Source organism: Microcebus murinus, chromosome 27 (genome assembly GCF_040939455.1).
Source record: "Microcebus murinus isolate Inina chromosome 27, M.murinus_Inina_mat1.0, whole genome shotgun sequence".
Taxonomy (NCBI): Eukaryota; Metazoa; Chordata; class Mammalia; order Primates; family Cheirogaleidae; genus Microcebus; species Microcebus murinus.
The window spans coordinates 6,018,591-6,042,522 of record NC_134130.1 but is presented as its reverse complement, the minus strand read 5'-3'; the positions used below and the strand labels follow the sequence as shown (position 1 = coordinate 6,042,522).

Here is a 23,932-nt window from a genome sequence, read left to right as displayed (position 1 = left end):
CTCCAGGGGCCGGAAGTAGCAAAGCGCGCCGCCGCTGCCGCGCCCCGCCCCCTCCCGGCCCTGCGTCTCCCTGGTAACCAGCCTCTCCGTCCCTGGCCCCTTAGGAGCAAGCGGCACAAATCGGGCTCGATGGAGGAAGATGTGGACACGAGCCCCGGCGGCGATTACTACACCTCGCCCAGCTCTCCCACGAGTAGCAGCCGCAACTGGACAGAGGACATGGAAGGAGGTAGGGCTGGCAGCGGGGGCGGAGCGAACTTCCGGTGGGGGGGGGACTGTTACCGCGGCGGAGACTACGTATTCCGGCAGGCAATGCGCGGGTGCCCGGGGCAGGAAGCCGGCCTGGCGCTGCGGGGCCTCCTGGGAGTTGTAGTTGCGCCGACTGCGTGCTGCTGGAAGGGAAGCTGGGGCTCACGTTCCCGGAGCTCTTTGGTTCCGCTCAGGCCGGGGAGGGCGGAGTCTGCCCCTTGCTGGACTTTCCCGTCCTCCACCTGCTCAGGCCTTGTCTCTGCGGGTTCCTGAGCTGCAGGATTGGCTCGGTAGCAATTCTGAGGAACAGGGTGCTTCCTCCTGGGGTCTGCCATAACCTCCCTCATCTGCAAGATTCATCTTTGTCCTCTTCCCCGCTGGAAGGTCCTTGGATGTAGGATCCCTTCTCCTTGTAGTTCGTTTTTCGCAGGGTTCCCATGTCCGTGGCATCTTCCTCCGTAGGACCCCAGTTCTATGACAGACCCGTCTGTTTTCCTATGGGGTCTCCATTCCCACAGCGCCCTTTTCCAGGGAGATTTTTGTTCTGTTGCGCTTCTGTCTTCATGGGGGTTCCTCTCCAGATGTCTTTCTTGTAGGGTTCCTGTTCCTTAGGGTCAGCAGCTCCACAGGGTTTTTGTTTTTGGGGGTTTTTTTTGGCGAGGGAGGACGGAGTCTCACTTTGTTGCCCAGGCTACAGTGAGTGCTGTGGCGTCAGCCTAGCTCACAGCAACCTCAAACTCCTGCATGCGCCACCATGCCCGGCTAATTTTTTCTATATATGTTAGTTGGCCAATTAATTTCTTTCTATTTATAGTAGAGATGGGGTCTCGATCTTGCTTATACTGGTTTAGAACTCCTGACCTCGAGCAATCCGCCTGCCTTGGCCTCCCAGAGTGCCAGGATTACAGGCATGCGTCACCTCGCCCGGCCCACAGGGTCTTTCTTTTTCTTTTCTTTTATTTTTTATTCTTTTTTATTTTATTATTTTATTTATTTGTCCTAATAGTCCTCTGTAAGGAAACCTAGGGTCTTTTCCTGTTGCACGCTAGCTCCATCCATCTGCAAGGACCCCATGGGGTGGCCCAGTGGTTACAAGCGTGGACACTGGAGTCCACCTGCCTGCGTACATAGCCCAGCCCTTGCAGCTTCCTGGTGACTCCACCTCTCTGAGCCTCAGTTTCCACTTCTGTAAAATAGGAATGAAAAATAGGAATGTTGTACCTGCAGTGCCCCTCTTGTAGGGTTGTTGTGAGGATTAAGTGAAGTAATATATCTCACATTCGTAAAAGAAGTTTGGCATGTGAGCACCCAATAAACATGAGAGTTTTTCTTTCCCCCTCCTCTCCCTCTTCTCCCTGGACCGACAGGACATGCATTCTCATAAAGATCTGTCTGTGCAAGGTTTCATGCCGTAGGATTTTCAGGCATGGGACAGACCTGGGTTCAAATCCCAGCTCTGCCACCAATTAGCCATGTGTGCTGTGTAATCTCGGGCAGGTAATTTAATTTCTCCAAGGCCCAGTTTCTTCATTTCCAAAATGGGAGTGATGAGAATGATAATTCTTCTCTGGGAGATGTGGGAGGAGCAACCGTCTAGCTCATGAGAAACGCCCAGGAAACAGGAGAGTGTGTTATTGTCCATGTCTGTGAAATTCCCATCTCTTCAGTTCAGTCTCTGATGCACATTGTTGTGACATTTTAGCTCCTAAGGGTCCTCCCTCTTGTACAGGGTGGGCTCCTAGAGCAGGTACATCCCTAAAGAATCCCTAATCTCTCAAAAGACCTGTCTCTCCATTTATTAGGTTCTAACTTATGGACCATAGTGTCTCTATGGTTCTGTCCCTGTGGGTTCCCCATCTCTGCCAGGTTTTTCTCCATAAAGACCCTGTATTCAGTAAGTTCACATTTGCTGTGAGAGACAGAAGCCCCCAAAGGACAATGCATTTCTCTCACAAGTGAAAATCCAGCCATCAGCAGCCCTGGGCAAGTGTGGTGCAAGGGACTCAGGCCCCTGCCTTATGCTCCACTGAGCATAGTTGTCATCCCTACCTCTTGGTCCAAAAAGACTGCTGGAGCTCCAGCCATCATGCCTGCATTCTAGCCAGCAAGAAAAGGGGGTCACGTCTGGTCACACACTCTGCGTTTAAGAATAATTCTCAGAAGTAGCATCTACCTCTTCTGTTTATCCCTATGCCCAGGAGTTAGTCATGTGGCCATAGTTGACTGCAAAGGGAACTTGGAAATGTAGTCTTATTCTGGGCAATCATATGCCCATCTCAAAATCAAGGGTTCTGTTAGTAAGGAAGAAGGGGAGAGCAGATATTGGGGGACATTTAGTTTCTATTCTGTCATTTACTGATTGGGATCTCAAAAGCACTTGTCATAAACTCTGTGATTGGAAAGCTATCAAAATATCAATTGCATACCATTTAGAGCTGAGGGCCAGCCCATGGGATGTAGCCAAAGCAGCTCCAAGAGGAAAACTCATAGCTTTGAGTCTATTAATTAGAAAAAGAGAATGGTTGAAAATAAAGAACCTAGCTTTCAGTTCACAAAGCTCAAAAAAGAAAAACAGAATTTTAAGAGGGGAGGTGTTAGAGCCACGGGGACGCAGTCCAACCTTCCCGCCTTGGTGCTCCCCAACAACCCCCCAACGGGAAAGACATGGCAGCAGCGGAGGAGGACACAGAGGAAGCCCCTGCCACCTGGAATCACACCAGAGCCAGAAGGAAATGTCAGAGGTGTGTCCCCTCCAGCATCCGCTTGGTCACTCAGGTATTGGCAGACTCACTTCCTTCTGAGGTTCTTGTCCTCAGGGTAAACCCCTCCGTGTGCTGACCCTCCTCGAGGCCCTGAGGACAAGAGATGAGCCGTCCCACCCCTGTCCCTGCCTGCTAGGGGCTAGCAGCCTAGTTTTGGAGATGGCTTCGTATCTAGGCCATTACAGCCAAGAAGAGGAGGCGTGAAGGACTTTCAGGGGAACGTAGGAGGACCTCAGTGCAGCCTGGCAAGAGAAGGGAGGACTTCCTGGAGGAGGGGGTTCAGGGAGGCAGAGCAATGAGGAGTTTGGGCAGTTGGCTTCTCTGCATCTCCAGCTGTGTGACTTTTGGCTGGTTACTTAACCTCTCTGAGCCTCAATTTCCTCTTCTATAGGATCAGGATCCCAGTGGGACCTCCTCTGGGAGGAGTGGGGAAGAAAATGCTGGAAGACTTTTATACCCTTGGGCCGGGGCAGGGCACAAAGTATGCGCTTGGGGCCTGGGAGCTGGGTTTGTTGAAGTCACAGCTAAGCCGTGCTGATGTAAGTGGGTTCATCCTCAGGGGAAGTGAGGGAAGAGCATTCCCAGCAGAGGGAACCGCGTTTGCGGGGGGAGTTGGACTGTGGACATTCGGGCCAGATTGTTCTCTGTGATGAGGCCCGTCCTGGGCCCTGCCGTTGCTGAGCAGCGTCCCTGGCCCCTACCCACTCCGTGCCAGGAGCACCCCCCAGCGGTGACAAACTAGAAATGTCCCCAGACATTGGCAAATGTCTCTGGAGGGCAGAATCGCCCCTGTGGATGGCCACTGGCCTGAGCAGAGGACTCGGGGAGGGGAAGGCGCGTGACCCTAGGTCTGCGGTCGCCTTGTGGAGCCCCAGGCCGGCCACCCTCTCCCGGACACCCCTTCCTGACTGTTCTGGTCCCAGACAGCCCTGCCGTGAGGACCAGCAGGTACCTCATTTTGCAGAGGGAAGCCCTGAGGCTCAGAGAGGCGACATCACCTGCTCCAGGCCACCCCAGCAGCAAGCAGGTGCACAGGGACACAGAACCAGGCCACCTCACTCACTGCCTTTTATGGGGCTCCCGAGATGTGTGAAGCCACTCCCTGCCGCTCTCTACTGAGGAGTTGGTGCCGCCCCTGGGGAAACTGAGGCCCAGAGGTCCCATGGCAGGGAAGGGGCAGAGCGCAGGGTTCATGCCCAATGCTGGCAACCCAAAGGTGCCCTGAGCTTCTAGCCACACTCCTAGGATGCTCTTCCTCCTCCTCCTCCTCCTCCTCCTCCTCCACCAGTGAGCCCCAGCGCCCCGCTTCCTGTCTAGACATCCCCCAATTAGCCGCTCATTAGCGGGCTAAGCTGATTAGAGCAGCTCTCCTTCCCCTGCAGTGGCCGAGGGGCTGCTGCTGCCTGGCTGGTCCCCGCCCTGCTCTCTGCTGCCGCATGCTGCTGCCAGCGGCTGCCTGGCGGGGCAGAGGCCTGGGGTGCTCGTGCCAGCCCCATGCCAGGCCGGTCCCGCAGCCACGCCCTGCAGGCCCCACAGCCTCTGGGCCTTGGATCCTTCGGCCCTTTCTCCTGGGCGCGTCCTGCAGGGCCTCCCCTGACCACCCGCCCACGCCGGGCTGGGGGAGGCGAAGAAGGAACATGACATGCGTGTGGGCCGTGTCCTCCCAGGGGGTCCTCCCCCGGGCGGTTCTGTCCCCACCGGGGAGCAGGCCTTTCCGAGGGGCGTGGGCTTGTTTGCTGGGCACAGATGGACGCCGGGTGGGACGGATGGCTGTTTGTTGAGCAGAGCGACGGCCGCTGGGGCGCGCTCAGCCGGGGGGAGGGGGGTTCCAGCACAGAGGGGGGATGCTCCTGCGCGGGTGCGGAGTCTGTCCCTTTCCCGCCCGCCCGGGAGCACGCAGGGTTATACTCCAGGTGGCAGGGCGGGGCTCCCCCTCCCGCCTGGCCTGCGCTGGCTCCCGCGGCATCTCAGGAAGCTCTAGAAGTGTCTGCGAGGATGTCGCGGCGGGAGGCGGGGTCTGAGCCAGACTTTCCATCCAGGACAAGCTGTTCTAGGAAATCCTCCTAAGTGAGTGTTGGACAGCCCTGACCTCGTTCCCGCCGAGGCCGGGTGCCGGCAGGGGGCCGCCACCCCCGGCACGGTCACACACACACACACGTGTGCACACACATGTGCACAAACAGCCTACAGGACCGGCCTCCCCCACCCCCGGGCCTCCCTGGGGGGCTCAGCCTCCGGGCCCACCCCGCCCAGGGCCTCGGGCGTCCCCCCACAGGCCAGGCACAGCTGGAGGGGTCCCCCACGTGCTTGTCCTCGGCACCGCTCCCCTCGGGGCAGGTGTGGACGGGTCCCCGGCTCTGCCAGCCCACTGCAGGGAGCCGCCCAGCGACATGTTCACTCCCACCCATCGAGGCGCGTGCGGGGGGGGGGGGCAGCCAGGTTTCTAACAGCAAAGGCAGATGACAAGCTGCGTGTCCCTTGGGGGCCGGATCTCTGTTCACCCTGGGCCGTGGCCGCAGGAGAGGCTGGAGAAGTCCCCGAGTGGGGACAGCGATGCCGGGGGGCAGGGGTGGGGTGTTGCGCTTGCGTGCATGCCTGCAGGTGCACACACACGGGGACCCCATGGGCTCTCACTGGGGCACCCCATCCCCAGGGTACACTGGGCAGTGTCTGGGGACATCTGTGGTTGTCACACTGGGGGTGCTCCTGGCATGGGGTGGGTGGAGGCCAGGAATGCTGCCCTGGCCCCGGGGACCATCTGGCCCAGTGTCCCCAGAGCTGGGAGAGCGAAACCTTAGCGTTAGGGGACATTGGGCCAGGTGAGAGGGAAACCTATCCCCTGGCTGAATGGTCTCAGTAGATATGTTTGCCTCTAAAATGAAATTTAAAAATCATTTCTAAAAACGTGGCTCTCCAAGCCACACTTCCCTGAGTTTCTAACTCCAGGGACGGGCAGGGCCCAGGACTCTGCATTTTCTATGGTGAGCCGCGATGCTTAGCTCTCACTTGAAACGGCTTCGCTGGAGGAGGTCGCTGGCGGAGGGGGTGGGGGAGCGTGGGGGAAGGCCGCCGTTTCCCAGGGGGCCGCCCCGGGCCTGGCACTGGGGTGGTCTGTCCTCACCCGACGCTGGTGGGGGCTCCTTGAGCAAGTGCTCACTCTGTGTGGGGTCCCTGCGAAGCGTGTGCCCATTTTACAGAGGACCGGGCCAAGGCAGCGCCAGGAAGGCCCAGGCATCCTGGCTCCAGAGCCACGACTCCCGCCAGCCTCCCCGAAATCCCGCAGGCGGCCCTCACTGGGGCCCTATCATGCTCTCGCTTATTTTCAAGGCGGGGGGCAGGTGTCAGGGACACCCCGCCGAACCCCAGTAGGAGCGGTGACGGCTCCTGCAGTAATAACGTTCTTTGGGCCTCGGGGCAGCTGACTTTCCCCCAGAAAATTAGGGCCCTGGACATCCTTGGAAAAACGTCCCCCGTCCAAGGATGACAGACGGCAGTGGCCTTGTCCTTTGTCCTCAGCCGCCGTCCCCAAACCGCCTGGTGGGAAGTCCGGAGTTTGTGGGATTCCGAGTTCTATGGAAAGGGCAGGTCTTGCGGCCTCCTGGGGGTTCCCAAGGGTCGCGAGGCCCCGTGCGTGTGCGTGCGTTTGTGTGTGCACGCATGTGTGCGTGCGGAGCAATGCGGTAGGAGCGGCCCAGGGCCGACGTGTGTCGTGGAGGCCTCAGGAAGGCTCCGTCCCTCCCCCCGAGTGGTCACGGAACGCGAGCCCTGAGCCGCTTCGTCCCTGCGACTTAGCTGGTCAGGGCCCGCCTTGGACCCTCTGCCCCCTCCCCAGGGGCGGGGGTGGCCCGGAGCCGACTGTGAGGTCTGGGGGCGCCGGGCAGCCCCCGTCTCTGGCCCCGGCTCCGCGCTGAGCCTCGGCGTGCTCCCCTGTGCGGTGGGCTTGCGCCCCGTGCCCCGGGATTCTGGCAGGAGACGGGCAGGCGGGCGGTGCTGCCCTTGCCACCCGCCCGTGACCCTCTCCTCCCGCTCCCCACAGGCATCTCGTCCCCGGTGAAGAAGACAGAGATGGACAAGTCGCCATTCAACAGCCCGTCCCCCCAGGACTCCCCCCGCCTGTCCAGCTTCACCCAGCACCACCGGCCCGTCATCGCCGTGCACAGCGGTGAGCACCAGGGCCCGGCGGGGAGGGCGGCGGGCCCTTCCATCAGTCGGCCAGGAAGTCCCACCAGATGTCCGGCCACGAGTCCTGGTGCTGTAGCCTTCCAGCAAGACCAAAAACCCATAAAGGGCCAGGCGGGGTGGCTCACGCCTGTAATCCTAGCGCTCTGGGAGGCCGAGGTGGGCGGATTGCTCGAGGTCAGGAGTTCAAAAGCAGCCTGAGCAAGAGCGAGACCCCGTCTCTACTATTAATTGGCCAACTAATATATATATAGAAAAAATGAGCTGGGCATGGTGGCTCGTGCCTGTAGTCCCAGCAACTCAGGAGGCTGAGGCAGGAGGATCGCTTGAGCCCAGGAGTTTGAGGTTGCTGGGAGCTAGGCTAATGCCATAGCACGCACTGCAGCCTGGGCAACAAAGCGAGAGTCTGTCTCAAAAAAAAAAAAAATCCATAAAAGTGCGGTGGTAGACAGCACCCAGGGCCTGTTCCCAGCCTGCCAAGGGGTGTGGCTCAGCCTCTTTGGGCCTCAGTTTCCCCTTCTGTACCAGAAGAGGCTGAAGCCTGCGTTGCAGCCCCAGACACTGCTAGACAGGCAGGCAGAGCCAGAAGCCGCCAGTACGGCCACGGCCCACAGCGCTCTCCCCTGTGCCACGGCCCAGCTGAGCCCTGAGGGGTCGGGCTGCACCCTCTGCCCATTTCTCAGGCCACAAGGCCAATGCTGAGACTGGGGCGGGGCCTGTCCAGGCTCAGGCGTGTCCCCAGAGGAAGGGGTCCCCACAGTCACAGAGACCCACAGGGTCATCGTCACAGAAGAACACAGACATCAGGCAGCTCGGGTCGGGGCTGAGCTGGTTGCTGTTCACGTGGCCCTCCATTCCCCCGCCCGTCAGTCGGGGCTAATAAACGTCCCCACCTCCCAGGGCTGTCATTAGGATTCATTGGGGTGCATCGTGGGAGTTACTACATCGTGCAGGTTATTACCCTGCATTTTTTTTTTTTTTTTTTACCCTGCATTTTAATGGTGAATTGCTTAGTTCCACACAAGGACGCAGACACGGAGGCAGGGAGGCAGGCACAGATCAAAGCCGCGCAGTGATGTGGGCCAGGGGTCAGCAGGTGACAGCCCCCGGGCCGCCTGTTCGTATAAATAAAGTTTTATTGACACACGGCCACGCCCATTTGTATGTCACCCCTGGCTGCTTCTACACGGCGGTGGCAGGACAGAGTCGTGTGGCCGCAAAGCCGACGATATTGACTCTCTGGCCCGTGGCGGGGGACACGGGGAGTGAGGAGGGACTGCTCGGACGAGTGAATAGGCTGGAAATCACTGAACTGTTTAGAAAAAAGGGAAAAGCAGACATTACAGTGGAACGTCACTCAGCCAGGAACAGGGACAAGGCTGTGACACAGGCCACAGTGTGGAGGGACCTCGAGGACATCGTGCTCAGTGAGAGACGCCAGACACAGAAGGACACACAGTGTGAGACTCCGTTTATATGAAACGTCCAAACAGGCAGAGCCACAGAGATGGGATGTGGGTCCGTGGTCTCCAGGGGCTGGGGAGTGACTGCTGATGGGGACGGGCTTCCTTTGGGGAAATAGAATGTTCTGGAATTAGATAGTGGTGTTGGCTGCATAACTTCGTGAGAATACTGAAAACTTCTATTTGGACGCTTTAACAGGGTGAATTTTATGGTATGCGAATTTTTTCTCCACTTAAAAATATATTCATTCTCTGGCTCTTTACCAAAAGAGTTTGCTGACCTCGGGTGTAGTATATGGACCCTGAGGCCAGACGGCCCGGTTCAACTCCCAGGTCTGCCATCTGCTTGCTGTGTGGCCTCGGGCAAGCGGCATGTCCTCTGAGGGCCACCACGTCGTCCTCAGTTAGAAAAAACAACATAGCTGGGAGCGATGGCTCATGCCTGTGATTCCAGCACTCTGGGAATCTGAGGCCAGGGGTTTGAGACCAGCCTGGACAACACAGCAAGACCCCATCTCTATATAAAATTTTTAAAAATGTTTTTTAGGCTGGGAACAGTGGCTCATGCCTGCAAACCCAGCACTCTGGGAGGCCGAGGTGGGAGGATCGCTTGAGGCCTTGAGTTGGAGACCAGCCTGAGCCTAACCCCCAGCCCTCACCCTAACCATCGCCTCCCGTTGTCTCTACAGGGATCGCCCGGAGTCCCCACCCGTCCTCGGCCCTGCACTTCCCCACAACGTCCATCCTGCCCCAGACGGCGTCCACCTACTTCCCCCACACGGCCATCCGCTACCCGCCTCATCTCAACCCCCAGGACCCGCTCAAAGATCTCGTCTCGCTGGCCTGCGACCCGGCCAGCCAGCAGCCGGGACCGGTGAGTGGGGCGGGCGAGGGTTCCTCCTGGCGGCGGCCGGCGACCTTCCGGGGCGCCTTGCACTCACACTCGGCTTCTGCTTTAAACGGTTTTGCGGTTTTGTGGTGGATCCGTGCCGGCCCCTCGGCCCCTCGTCCGCCCAGCGCTGGGCGTCAGCGGGCGCGGGTTGAAACTCAGATCTTCCGGAAGGGAGGGTTTCCGGCACACCCGCGACGGTGCGGCCCCTAGGCGCCCGGCCAGCGCCAGTGGTACCCTCGGTCCTGTGCGTGTCCGCAGGGCACTCAAGGCGGGTGGACACGACCGGAAAACAGCCACCAGAGAAGCCCCGCAGGGCGCCCTTGGCGTTCAGGGCGTGTCCGATTTGGGTTCTGGGGCGCAGTGTGTGGTGTCGCGCTACCTACCGTGCTTCCTGGCGAATTACGAAGGCGTTGCAGGAGGAGGTGGCATCGTGTGGAAGGAGCAGGTGGCTTAAGGGACAGCGCAGGGAGTGTCACCCAGCAACCCCCCTGCCCAGGGGACGTGGCCCCAGGGACCCACCGCTGGCCGTTCTCAGAGCCAGCACACTGGTCACGGCCACCCCGGCGGCCGTGGACAGAGCCGGGGGCGCCCGGCGCCAGCAGCCAAGGCGGAGGGGGCGCCGTCCCCGTAACCACGTTCTCTCTGTCCCCCCAGTTAAGTGGAAGTGGTCAGCTCAAAATGTCCAGCCACTGCCTTTCCGCACAGACGCTGGCGCCTCCGCCCCCGGGGCTGTCTCGGCTGGCGCTGCCCCCTGCCACCAAACCCACCGCCGCCTCCGAGGCTGGAGCCGCGTCACAGACCTTGGCCAGTAAGCACGTGGGAAGGGGTGCCCCGCGGGGACGTCCCCAGGGCCCCGCCCCTTCCCAGCCCACTGCCGCGCTCAGAGGTCAGGCCCGGCCGGCGGGAGCCGGCCAGTTGGTGGGTCTGCGGAGACGGCCGGGGCCACGTGGTCCAGCCGGCGTGGGGCCACGGCAGCCGGGACGGCAGGCCCGGCCACAGGCCAAGGTGAGCGCGGGGTCTGCCCCTTCACCCCGTGGCCTGCGGCCTCTGGAAGTCCCCGCGTGGCAGTCGACTAAGGCCTCCAACTGGTGGCCCGAGGGCCAGCCCCAGATAGCCTTTGTTTGCGGAAAGTGAGATTCTGTTGTTGCCGTTTTGAGATCGGGATGTTGCACATGAAGACGTGCAGAGCTCTGGCTTCTGCGGGCGCAGAGCGCGCCATGCCGGGCCCCGAGTGCCTTCGCGCCACGTGGGCTGGGACCGTCCTCGCCCGCCCACCTGAGCCCGGGAGCCCCGCGTTGGCGCCCCCACCCCCAGGTGTGGTTCCAGGTGACGCTGCAGCCCCCTCGCCCACTCCCGGACACGGGCAGCCCCAGGCAGGGAATCAGCTCCCGGGACCCCTGTCCTGGGGTCTGCCCCCCCCCGTGGCTCTCCTCGCGCCCCGCACAGGCTCGGGTGGGCCGTCCACCCTCCTCTGGGGTCCACCCCCGCTCCCAGAGACACGCGTCCCCCGAGCGCCGGCCCCGGTGGGCACACTGGAAGGGGTGAGCCCCCAAACCCGCCTCTGCAGCTCCCTCCCTGTGTGACCTCGGGCAGACGTCCTCCCCTCTCTGAGCCTCAGTTTTCTCAGCTATAAAAGGGGTCAGTCCCAGTGCACGAGTCGCAGGGCGGCGGGACGCAAGCCGGGCGGACCAGGGAGGCTCGGGGAGGACATTCTGCACAGCGTCGGGCGGCCCTCGCGGCCTCCGTTCTGCTCACACGCGGCAGCGACAGTAGTCTTCCTGAGTAGGTGCACTGTATGCTTAGTGCCCGGCATACAGTAGACACTTAATAGGTGTGGGATAAACACGGATTCCCTCCTCCTCTCCTGCGCCGGGGCTCCTAGCTGCGCATCTACCCTGCTGAAGCCGCCAGAGGGACTCGGGGACCCTCCTGTGACCAGCCGCCCTCCCGGGGGCGGGAGGGTCCCAGCCTGCCTGAGGCCCCTGAGCCCCGGCAGCCCTGGGCAGTGACGTTCACTGGCTGGCAGAGCGTGATGGGGCAGGTGACAGACCGCGCGTGCGTGTGTATGCAGACGCCGGCCCCGCGCTCTTGGGAGGAAGACGCAATCCTAAAGCGCCCTCCGTGACCGTGACCGGTGGCGCTGCGCCGGCGCGGCGGGACGGGGCAGGCAGTGGAACGCCCCGGGTAACTCACCGGCGGTGTCTGGGCTATGAGTCTTTCATCCTCCGCCTCCCACCCCGCCTTAGCGAGCTCAGCCGTGACCCTGGGTCCCCTCCAGTCAGGAGCCCCGTCCCCTCCCCCCACGCACGCCAAGCCCACCTCGGGCTTTTCGGGGGGCCCGGTTCAGCCAGGGGAGGGCGGCAGGCCCGGAGGCCCCTGGTGCTGGGTGCTCGCCCGGCTGTGTGACGCTGGGCGGCGGCCACCCTCTCTGGGCCCGGCCCAGGGCAGCCCCTGCTCCCGCGTGCCCCCTCGCTAACGGGCTCTCGGTCTCTCTCCTCCCCGCAGCCTGCTCTACGCCCGGCACGCCCCCTGCAAACCGTTCCTTTGTGGGATTAGGACCAAGGGATCCTGCGGGCATTTATCAGGCACAGGTAGGGGCCGAGAGGCCGGCTGGGGTGGGCGGGCAGGGCAGAGGGCCCGCCGGGGGGCTCAGGGACAGGTAGGGGCCGAGAGGCCGGCTGGGGGTGGGCGGGCAGGGCAGAGGGCCCGCCGGGGGCTCAGGGACAGGCGGGCCTGCTGGGGCCTGCCCACAGCCCCGGCTCGGGGACCAGCCCCCCACGCCCTGCCCGGGCCTAGAGCCCCGGCTCGCTGCTCCTTGAGGCTCAGGGACCCGGCAGGGCCCGGTCTGCCTCCACCTTGGCCCGGGGCGTGGCGCAGCCCCCAACCCCGCACCCCGCCTGCCGCTCCCCTAGCGCGTCTCCCAGGAGACGGTCACTGCAGAGCTGTGGGGCCAAGGTGACTACTGCCCTGGACCCATTTGTATAGATGGGGAAACTGAGGCCCAGAAAGGCAAGGGAATCTGCCCAGGGTCACACAGCTTGTCAGCTGGGACTCTGTCTCTCCCCAGCCTTCATCCCCTTCCGGGTGCCGCTGGCCCAGAGGGACCGGGGGTGGCCACTCACGGCAGGGGCCTCCCAGGGTAGCATCTGAGCCCCCACACACAGGGCGGGCAGGGCCATGGGCAAGCAGGGGTGGCGTTCACTTGGCCGCGGCAGCTGGGTTGTGGGCAGGAAGGCAGGCAGGTTGGTTGAGGACCAGAGGAGGCTCAGAGAGGGGAAGTGAGCTGCCCGAGGCTGCACAGCAGTGGGGGCAGAGTCCTGGCGGGTCCAGACCGGGACCTGCTCCTGGCAGCTGGGAGAAGCCTCAGCCGAAGTGTCCCAGCACCCACCGCCTGCCCCGTCACCCGTGCCGAGTGCGGGCCGGGAGTGCATGACCAGCCCCGTGTCTGCGGTGGTGGCTGGACCCCAGAGCCCCTGCCCCGGCCTGTGGGGAGGGGCTGGAAGGGTCTAAAACAGACGAGAGGGGGCCAGCCCAGAGGAACCAGCTCTGGGCCGCCCGGCAGCTCCAGAACTGCAGAGCGTGGGGTTCAGGGGTCCGTGGGAGGATCCCAAGGGCCGTGTTCGCCTCTTCCAGCCGCAGCGGGAGGTTTTGTGCCGTGGACTCCGAGGCAGGGCTTGGGGTGGGGGGAGACGTCTGCGTCCCCATCCTCAGCCCCACCGGTGCAACCCACGCCCCGGCCCAGGGGGACTGTCTGCGGCTGGCCTGCTTGCTAGGGGCGCTCTGGAGGGCCGGAGTGTGTGGGGGGAGGACGAGTGTTCCCCGCCCCGCCGGGGGTCAGCCAGGCCCCCAAGGAGCCTCTGGCCGGGGAGCCCCAATCGGCCCTGGTCCCCCCTGTACTCCATGGAATCAGCCAAAGGACGACACGGGTGAGGGGGCGCAGGGGCCTTGGGCTGCTTCTGGGTTTGGGGAAGATCAGCATGCTGGGGTCGGGGGTCCTGGAGTCAGTGCTGTTTTGCCTGCTCTGAACCCCAGTCTCTTCCTCTGGCCTTGGACACCCCACCACCCCAGGGGACCTTTGAAGGGCATTGGAGAAAGGGCTCTATCCAGAAAGGGCGCCCAGAGGTCAAGACCTCCCCACACACCGGATATTAAGTATCCTGCCCTGCACCTTGCACCCTGGAGCCCGGGGGAACAGGACGGGAGTCCCCCAGTGAGTTGGGGTTTCAAGCCTGGCCCCAGGACACCCCGCTTCGAGCTCCCCATGGCCGCCCTCTGTCCCCCAGGGCTGATGGAGCTGGCGCCTCCCTCCCGCCCCCACCGGGTCCCTCCCAGCGGGAGGCTGGGAATGTCTTAATTGCTTCAGAGGCCAAAGCTAATAAAACAGGCCTGGGAGGAAGCCCGGCTTTGCCTTCCCAACTTCCTGACCCGACCCTCCCACCCGCCAGGGGATCCCAACCCAGGCTGCAGCCCCACCCCACCTGGCCACAGGGGAGGGAAACCGAGGCAGGGAAGGGCAGTGCCTTGGATCCCAGTGCTTCTCAGCCCCCCTCTCTCGGCCATCGAGACCCCTCTAGGGACCTGGGGGAGGGTGGGCAGCAGAGCTGGGTGGCAAAGGCTGGCCTGGCGGGGGAGGGGAGGGTGTTCCAGGCAGGATGTGTTTGGGGAGGGGGGGAAACGGCTGGAATGTGAAAGAGTGACAGCTCAGGCTTTGCCCTGGGAGCAGTGGGGAGCCATGGAAGGGTTTAGAATGAGGGAGGGGCACAGCTTGTCTGGGAGTCGGAAGGAACTCTCCAGGGCACAGAAGGGAGGTGACAGATTGCGCAGAGACTCTCAAGGAAGCATGGGTTGGCGGGGGAGGTGAGGTCCCCACCTGGGTGTCCTCGAGAGGGCAGGTCTGGGGGGGCACTGAGCCCCCCAGAGGGAGGAGATGGGGAGAGGGAGGAGGAGGAAGCACGGAGCTTGGTGGCCTCTGCCGGATTGTGGCCAGTCAGCACTTCTGCCTCCACCTCCTTGTTCCTGGCCGGGTTGCCTCCCCCTCCCCCGCCAGGCAGCCCGCCGCAGCCCTGCCCCCGATCAATACCCCCGGATCGATGCGATTGATCCTGCTCTGGTCAGTCACTCGCCATCCCTTTGTGTCTTTTCCCATCAGTCCCCCAGAATGGGGCTCATTCCCCCCAGCCCCATGATCCACAGAGGTTAAGTCACATGCCCAGAGCCACGGGGGGGGGGGGGGGCCGCAGCCCGGAACGCACCCCCAGGCCCACTGCCTCGGTCTCCCTGGGACAAGCGGGAGGAGGCCCCCCCTTACTGGGCCCTGAGCCGGGTAGACGCTGGGTGAGGCGGGAGGAGCGAGCAGGGCTGAGGGGAGCCGGCTGCCGCAGGAGGGTCACGCCCAGAGTCAGTCTGGTTGCCAGCAGAAACCAGACATGAGGTAATGGCCAAGATGAACTTGAACTTGGCTGGAGGTAGGGGGCTGGGAACCACGGCGCCAGTTCCATGGGCCTGCCCAGAGGCTGCCCCGTCTCCATGGACTGATTAACCGCAGGGCAGAGGGCAGCCCGGCCTCTGACCTCTGACCTCGGGGGGAGCATGGGCTGCCCCACCTCCAACACAGGCCAGACTGGGTACCCCGGGGTTGGAGTTTGTGTTTCCAGGGCAAGGGTCGTCTTACAGCCGCTTCTCTAAAGAGCTGAGGCTGGAGCCCCACACAGGCCTGCCCTTCCCCAAGCCTCAGTTTCCTGCTCTGTAAAATGGGGTCAAAAGTCACCCTCAGCTCCCTCTGCTCTCACTGCACTTCCGGGGAACGAGTGGCCAGGGCTTCCGTGCCAGGGCATGGCCCCAGGCTGCCAGGACAGCACCCAGACAGCGCTGAGGGGCTCCTGAGCGGCAGACCGGGGGCTGGCCCTGGGCAGGAGCATAAGTGACAGCTGGAGCCAGACAGGCCTGCGTTCGAGTTCCCACCCTGCCACTTTCCCATGCTGGTGACCTTGGGCAAGTGACTTGACTCCTCTGAGCCTCACCTCCTTCCCCCAAGGCAAGGGGTCCAGGGACACTTATCCCTCCTTCACGGGGCAGGGAATGTTTGCTTTACAAAAGTAAAGGAGCGACCCCAGTGACAGTGCCTGGGTAGGGTCTCATCTCAGTGGGACAGGAAAAGTTCACGCATTTGCCTCCGTGTCCTGGGGGGCGGAGACGCTAGGCGGGAACCATACCCTCCTCCCCCACCAAAACCTGCTCCTCACCCCCGACGTATACTCAGGGCAAGGGCTTAGAGCTCAGGTTGCCAAATTTAGCAAATAAAAATACAGGACTGTCAGTTAAATTTGAACTCCAGATCCACAGAACATTTTTTTGGTCTAAGTATATCCCCAGGTTTTCGTGGGATAGACTTATGCTGTATATCTCAACACCGCACGGGAGGGACTTATGGGAAAAGAATTCTCAGGCTGGGTGTGGTGGTTCACACCTGTAGTCCCAGCACTCTGGGAGGCTGAGGCGGGAGGATCACTTGAGGCCAGGAGTTTGAGACCAGCCTGAGTAAGAGCGAGACCCCATCTCTACTAAAAATAGAAAGACATTAATTGGCCAACTAAAAATATATAGAAAAAAATTAGCCTGGCATGGTGGCGAATGCCTGTAGGCCCAGCTACTCAGGAGGCTGAGGCAGGAGGATCGCCTGAGCCCAGCAATTTGAGGTTGCTGTGAGCTAGGCTGACGCTACTGCATTCCAGCCTGGGCCACAGAGCAAGACCCTATCTCTCAAAAAAAAAAAATTGGGGTTGGTTTGCCCAGAATTCGCATTTCGCTGGGCATTCTGTGTCGTGTCTGGCAGCCTTGTTCAGAGGCAGAGGCACTAGCCAGGGTCACCCAGCAGGTCGAGGCAGCGTGGAATGGGGAAACTGAGGTCACGGCATTGCAGCAGGTTGGGGAGGGGACTGGGAAACTGCAAAACCTGAACCTCAATTTCTCTCTCTCTCTCTCCCCGCTGCCCCCCGGACCACCCAGTCCTGGTATCTGGGATAACACCGGTCTTCCCCACGCCCCGTCTCCATCATCCCGAGGACCCCCGGGGGGCAGCGCAGCCCCCGCACTTTCGGTGGAAAATTCGAGCGAGCAAGAACACCCCGGCGCCCAGCCCGGCCGGAAAGACAACACACAGACGCGTGCGCCACGCAGGAGGAAAAGGAAAAACAAAAACGAATAAACAAAACAAAAAAAAGACAAGCCTGAAAAAAACAAAAACAAAAAGCAGACCCACCCAACCGAGAAGACAGAAGGGAAAGACGTTTGCGGGACGCCACGGCCGCCGCCCCACGGACACCGCGCGCGGCGCCCTCGCCAGCGACCCGGCTCCGCACGGACAGATGCCCGGCTCCGCCCGGAGCCCAGGTGAGCACGGCCTGGCGCCCGCAGCAGGCCCCACGGGCGGGCCGCCCAGCGAGGCCGCCTCTCCCTGGGCCCGCCACCCGCCGGAACGTGGACGGGCCGCGGACCAGCCCCCGTGGGGAAGGGGACAGACCCAGCCCGCCGGCCTGGCCTCGGCAGCAGAGACCTCAGCGGCAGGCGGGGCCTGGCCTCGGCAGCAGAGACCTCAGCGGCAGGCGGGCGGCGCCAGGGCGCAGGAGGGCGTGGGGCGCCGCGTGCCCGCCCTGGTGGGTGCAGGACGGATGCGAGATGCGTGGCGGGCACCTCCTGCCACGGGGGGAGGGTCCTGCCGCTCGGCCTCCCTGCCCCGCGCCCCGCAAAGCGCTTGGTGGACTCTCTCTTGCTGGGGACGCGGTCTCAGCCCTCACGCCCGGCCCGCTGGGAGGAGAAGTCTCTATGCAATTGTCCCCGGCCCCACCCGCATAGGAGGCCACCCCCCCCCCGCCCCGCCCAGCTCTGCGCCCCCAGGGGAGGGATCCACGTTGCACACACTGTAAGAGATGCACTTTCTGAGGAAGGGGACGGGGGAGCTGGGAGACCTACAGCCCCCCGAGAAAGGGGGTGCCCCCCCAGAAAGGGGGTGCCCCCGTCTGGAGTCTTTGGGGTGGGAGGACCCTCCCCCCCACTGGCCCCTGGAGGTGGGAGGTGAGAGCGAGTGGTTTAAGTGCCTGATCCCCAACACCCGCCCCCCTCCTTGTCCAGCTGGGATTGGGGGGGCCGCGGGCACCCCTCCCCCTCCTCCTCCACCCCCGCACCTTCCGTCAAGGACCCCTCATTGCCGTGACCCCCTCAGAGCTAGAGAGAGAGAGCTGGGCGTCCCCAGCACCCTGCCCTGCGCGGGGCGCGGGGGCGGGTCCTGGGGAAGCCGGAGCGCCCCCATGCCCCTCTGCCAGTGCCTTACATCCCGGCGACACCCCTCCCGGTCCCTCCCGGCAAGAAGCGGGACCACCTGTTTGCACTTTCATCTCCCCCACCGAGCGCAGCGGGCACAGCCGCGCCCCTGCGGGAGAGGCGGCGGGGCGGGCAGGCGCGGGGCCACCCGGGGCTGCACGCGGAGGGTTCTGGCGGGCGGGGTGTCCGCACCTCGCCCGTGTAGGGGGCTCCCATCTGCTACGCGTTTTCCGTTGAGCCGCTCCAAAAACACTAAGCTGGGGACGCCAGGTGCCCCCAAGCCGGCTCCCTGGCCCCACCCACACCCCCACCCCACCCCAGGATGGCCTCTGGGGAGGCCTGGGAGGGGTGTGAGGTGTTTAGGGCCACCGAGCCCAAACACAGGGACCCCTCCCCGGGCCATCCACCCCAGCCCCCCTGACCTCCGTCATGCCTGGCGCTAGGGAACGTCTCTCCCCAGCACGACCCCCCACCTAGGCCACAGGTGTGGTCCAGGGCGCAGGGCCTCCCAGTGCCACCCACCGCCCAGCCTGGTCCCGCCTCCCCGAGACCGGACTCTCCTCCCAACCTGGCCCCCGGGGGCTGGGGGAGCCCACCGGATCCTAAAGAGAAAGACCCCAGACCCCTCCCCACCAAGCCCCCCACCCCACCCCAGAGAGGTCCTGCCATCCTCCGGCCTCGGTCCCTTGGTCCGTCCGCCCGTCCCCAGGGCCCCTCCTCGGGGTGGGTGCTTGGGGACCACAGCAAGGGCCGCTCTCCAGGAGGGCGGGGAGGTTGTGCCGTCGAGGGGGGGTGTCGGGAGCTTCTCAGCCAGGGCGGGGGTTGGCGGGGGGGGGGTGGGGGGCGCGACGAGAACCAACTCTTTTACCTAACTTTGCATGGTGCTTAGTCAAGGACTTCTGTGACCTGGCTCCTGATGTCAGCTGGCCGCAGCTGACACATGCATGGCAGATTATACCTGGCTCTATCCTCCCCCCTCCCCCACCTCCACTCCCCTCCTCACCTCCCCTTTAAAACAAAAAACAAAAAAAGGTACAAAAAAAAAAACCTTAAAAAAAATTCCATGTTTCCTAATTTGCACGAAATTTTCTACCACATGATGTGCCTTGCCTTCCGAAATAAGTATTATTACCTTTAAACAATATCAGCGCACACAGATAGCTGCATGTCCTGCTCGTGTAGTTCAAAACAAAACAAAAAAGAATGAGACAAAACAATGACGTGAAATAAAAAAAAATAAAAATTGAAAAGGGATGTATTTCTATTTGTAAAAATAAAAGAAAAAGGAAGAGAATAAGAATTTTAAAAAACAAACAAAAAAGGAAAAATCACACTAAAAAAAAAAAAAGCAAGCCACAAAACAGTCTCCCCCGTGGTCTGCGGCCAGCCCACCCTTGCTTGGTTTCGCCCGCGTCTCCTGCTGTATTTGGGGTGCGCTGCGGTGCTTGCCTCCTGCCACCCCGCCCCGGCCCTGTCCCCGGGCTCCAAAGGGGTCGTTTTGGAATCCCCTGCCCAGAGGACAGAGCGCGGGGGCACAGCCTGGGTCCCGGGCGAGGGCTTCCCCTCCCCAGGTGGTCACGGGGCCAGTCCCCAGATGCCATGCACCTCCCCAGGCAGTGTCCCCACCACGGGGCGGCCACCCCACCACAGCCAGACTCCCCTGTCCGCCTCCCTCGCAGGCTGGCAACCCTGTCTCAGGGGCATTGCTGGCCCAGCCCAGCCCAGAGGCACCCTCTGTCCTCCACCCTTCTTGCCAAAGGACCGACCTGTCCCCATCCTGGAGACCACCCTCGGGCGGCATCCCCTCCCACCCTGTCCCCTTGCCCCTGGCTGACCGACCCCCTGTTCTGTGTCTTCCAGCTGTGACTAGGAAGGGCAACCGGTATGAAACAAACAAAAAACAAAACCCGATATATGCAATATCTGTCTGTCTGTACCTGTGGGCCCCGCTCAGCAGTCGGAGGGGCGTGGGGACAACCAAGGGACGTCGTGTCACAGGCCCCGGGTCCGGGTGGCAGACTGTGCTGTTGTCTTGTCCTCGGTTTTATTTTCTGTTCTTTCTTTTTCTTTTTCTTTTCTTTTTGTTGCTTTAATTCTAATTTCCTTTGCTTTTTACTTGACCAAAGCTAAGACAATAGCCAGATGGTTAGTGGGGCGGCCAGACGGGGTGGGCCGGGGACCGGATTCTGCAGCCTCAGGCCACCTCTGCCCCACACCGCCTCCAGCCCCACCCGGCCCGGTCATCCACCCAGCACGCCCAGGGTTTAGTATTCTCTCAAGAGCCGCCTCAGACACTCATGCCATGTTTTCTTCCAAAAAGACACCTCAACAAGCCCCAGGGGACAGAGAGCCCAGACCGCCCCCTGCCCCAGCCAGGACACTGCCCCGGGGAACCAGGGAGCAGGTGCCACCGTCCCTGCAGCACCTGCACCCCACGGCACCCGGGGCCCAGGGCACCCCACCCTCAGTGTGTAATCTTGAGTACCCCGGGCAGGTGCCAGGCAGCGTGTCGTCCTGGGGCTGTTTGGTTTTTCCCAATATTTCTTGGAAAAGCTACGGAGTCCCTGCAGGGCCAAGTTCCTAGGCCCCTCGCTGCAGGCAGAATGAGGCGGAAACACCAGGAACCAGGGTCCCAGGCCCACCTCGCATGGTGTGGGTGACGTCGTGTCATCCCCACGGGTGTTGGTTGGTTTGTTTTTTTTAACATTTATGAAACTGACATCTCCTAACTCCCCCCGCATCACCACCCCCCCCCGTCTCCACCCCCATGAGAGGCATGGCCACACCCATGCAGAGCCCCCAGCCCGGCCTTGGGGTTCAGCCCCGGCTGTGGGAAAGAGTAGGGGGTCTCCCCAAATATGTGCAAATTGCCTCATCCCTTTGCCCGGGTGGAGATGGGGCTCGAAGGGGCACGAAGACCCGGCCCTGTTTGGGGAGAGGAAGGTTCTGGGGCCCAGGGCCCTGCCTGGGCTAGACAATCAGATCCCAAGGGAACGCAGGAGGGGACCGGGTCAGGAGGGCCCAGCCTCAGCCCCACCCATGGCCCTCCCTGCTCCGGGGCCTTTGACAGCAGCATCCGGGGGACAGGCAGACTTGGCCACACCACGGTGTCCCTTAAAGACGAGAGGCCAGGAGCACCCGTCCAGCCCCGCCCCCATGCTACTTTGACCTCCAGCGTAGGGCTGTGCTATACACACACGTATATAGAGATATGTCATTTTGGAGTTTTTTTTCTCATTATCCAGAATATACAGTGGCTACTTTTTATGTTGGCCCGGAATCTCTCTCCGAGACCCCCAGTTCACCTTCCTTTCTCGGAGGGCGTTGGCAGGAGACCCCGCTTCAAATCCAGTTTCCTCCACATCCCCCCCCCAACTGACACCTCCACCACCGCCCCCCACCCCAGGCGTCCCAGAGGGCGCGGGGTCAGGTCCGCCCCCCGACACCCCCCACCGGGTGAGGCTGAGGCAGACCCAGAGCAGCACCAGCAGGACTTGTCGCCAGTGATACCAAAACAGACTTGCCCAGCAGTGCCTCGCTTGTCCCTGGTGTGGCTTTGGGTCCCCCCCCCGCCCTCCCCCCGCCTCACGCAAGCCCGAGACAGGAGGGAGGAGGGGGCCCCAACGGGAAGGAATGAGGGCTCTGGGGAGGAGGAGGTCACGCACCCCAAGCTACTGTCCCCCCTCCGCCCTCCACGCACGCCTCCCGGCTGCATGGGGCGCTCCGCGAAGGGGCCACCGGCTGCCCCAGTGGAGAACCCCCAAAATGCATCCACACCCCATCCTCTCATCTGGGGTCCCAGCCAGGACCCCCCACCCCACAATCCAAAGCCCCCTCCAGTCCAGGACCCCAGCAAGCCCGCTCAGGGCGTGGAAAGCAAGGGGACAGGGCAGGGTGCCGGGCGTGGGGCAGCAGGAGGGGCGAGAGAAGACATTTGCCTCTCGAGACGTTGTATTTTCCCTCCTCCTTTCTTTCTTCCCCTCCCTCTCTTAACTTTTGGGTGGTGTCGTTCCTTTCCTTTTCTCTCTGAGATTTTCTTTTTTTTGAGATTTTTGTTTGTTTATTTCCATTTTGTATTTTACTGATATTACCAGGATAGTTTACTCTCTTGCTTTCTGCTTGCTGCACACAGCAGATCTCACACACACACCCCAGATCTCACAAACACACCAGGTCACACACCCCAGATCTCACACACACACTAGGTCACTCACACACACACCCCAGATCTCACACACACACTAGGTCACACACCCCAGATCTCACACACACACTAGGTCATATACACACACACACTAGATCTCACACACACACTAGGTCACACACCCCAGATCTCACACACACACTAGGTCACACACACAAGATCTCACACACACACTAGGTCACACACCCCAGATCTCACACACACACTAGGTCACACACACAAGATCTCACACACACACTAGGTCACACACCCCAGATCTCACACACACACTAGGTCACACACACAAGATCTCACACACACACTAGGTCACACACCCCAGATCTCACACACACACTAGGTCACACACACAAGATCTCACACACACACTAGGTCACACACCCCAGATCTCACACACACACTAGGTCACACACACAAGATCTCACACACACACTAGGTCACACACCCCAGATCTCACACACACACTAGGTCACACACACAAGATCTCACAAACACACTAGGTCACACACACAAGATCTCACAAACACACTAGGTCACACACCCCAGATCTCACACACACACTAGGTCACACACCCCAGATCTCACACACACACTAGGTCACACACACAAGATCTCACAAACACACTAGGTCACACACACCCCAGATCTCACACACACACTAGGTCATGCACACACACACACTAGATCTCACAAACACACTAGGTCACACACACAAGATCTCACAAACACACTAGGTCATGCACACACACACACTAGATCTCACAAACACACTAGGTCATGCACACACACACACTAGATCTCACAAACACACTAGATCTCACACACACACAGTAGATCTCACAAACACACTAGATCTCACACACACACAGTAGATCTCACAAACATACTAGATCACACACACCACAGATCTCACAAACACACTAGATCACTCACACACACCCCCCAGATCGCACACACACCAGATCTCACATGCACACTAGATCACACACAACAGATCGCGCACACACCAGATCTCTCGTACACACACAGTAGATCACACACAACAGATCACATACACAACGGATCACACACAACAGATTGCACACTCACACATACTAGATCACACACACACCAGATCACACACACAACAGATCTCTCTCGTACACACACTAGATCACACACACAACAGATCGCACACAACAGATCGCACACAACAGATCACACACTAGATCACACACACAACAGATCGCACACAACAGATCGCACACAGACCCACACACACCCGTGCTCATGAACCCCATCCGGAGAAGGTTCCGGCTGGGTCCGCCGCCCCCTCCTGCTCCTTCTCTACCTCCTCCTCCTCCTCCTCCTCCCCAAGGTGGGGATGGGAGAGGGGCTGAGGGGGCGCCTGGCAGACCCCGCCGGCTTTCTCCCCCGCCGCCCCCGCTCCCCGCCCCCCACATCATACTCGGATCATAACCTTGTATATTACGCAGTCATTTTGGTTTTCGCCGACGCGCCTAAGTACCATTTACGAAAGTGACTCTGGCTGTTATTATTTTGTTTTTGTTTCCCTATGCAAAAAAAAAAAAAAAAATGAAAAAAGGGGGGTTCCATAAAAGATTCAATAAAAGACAAAAAAAAAGAAAAAAGAAAAAATGTATAAAAATTAAACAAGCTATGCTTCGACTCCTTCTGGCTGTCTTGCGTCCTCCTTTCCGCGTCCCCTGGGGCTGTCTGGTGTTCGGTGGGGAAGAAGCGAGGGGCAGAGGCTGGGGGGTGGAGTGGGGCCAAGCGCCTTGGGTGGCAGGCAGGGGGGTTCTGGTACCTTCAGATCAAATGCCCCCCAGGGGACGCTGGGCATGTCTGGGGACATCTATGGTTGTCACGG

General features: G+C 61.2%; 1 protein-coding gene and 1 long non-coding RNA gene across 6 annotated transcripts in view; both read left to right on the top strand.

Moving 5' to 3' along the window:
• The window catches only part of NFIC (nuclear factor I C), a 58,736-nt gene extending 41,966 nt beyond the window's left edge, over nucleotides 1-16,770 (top strand). For 2 of the 4 annotated variants that reach the window (XM_075998229.1, XM_075998228.1), the window contains exons 6-11: nucleotides 105-229; nucleotides 7,048-7,173; nucleotides 9,343-9,527; nucleotides 10,200-10,353; nucleotides 12,051-12,136; nucleotides 16,551-16,770. In XM_075998229.1, coding sequence (XP_075854344.1) covers nucleotides 105-229; nucleotides 7,048-7,173; nucleotides 9,343-9,527; nucleotides 10,200-10,353; nucleotides 12,051-12,136; nucleotides 16,551-16,568 — 694 coding nt within the window. In that variant the 3' untranslated portion in view covers nucleotides 16,569-16,770. The remainder of the gene's footprint in view (nucleotides 1-104; nucleotides 230-7,047; nucleotides 7,174-9,342; nucleotides 9,528-10,199; nucleotides 10,354-12,050; nucleotides 12,137-16,550) is intronic. The other 2 variants (XM_075998230.1, XM_075998231.1) reach the window with 2 other exon arrangements.
• A 348-nt stretch (nucleotides 16,771-17,118) lies between these two features.
• On the top strand, nucleotides 17,119-23,731 carry LOC142864849 (uncharacterized). Of its 2 annotated transcripts, none has more exons than XR_012915155.1 (2): nucleotides 17,119-22,594; nucleotides 22,837-23,731. It is a non-coding gene; the product is annotated as an uncharacterized LOC142864849 (long non-coding RNA). The 2 variants fall into 2 exon arrangements; XR_012915156.1 differs by lacking the exon at nucleotides 17,119-22,594 and adding an exon at nucleotides 22,603-22,690.
• Nucleotides 23,732-23,932: the final 201 nt, after the last annotated feature.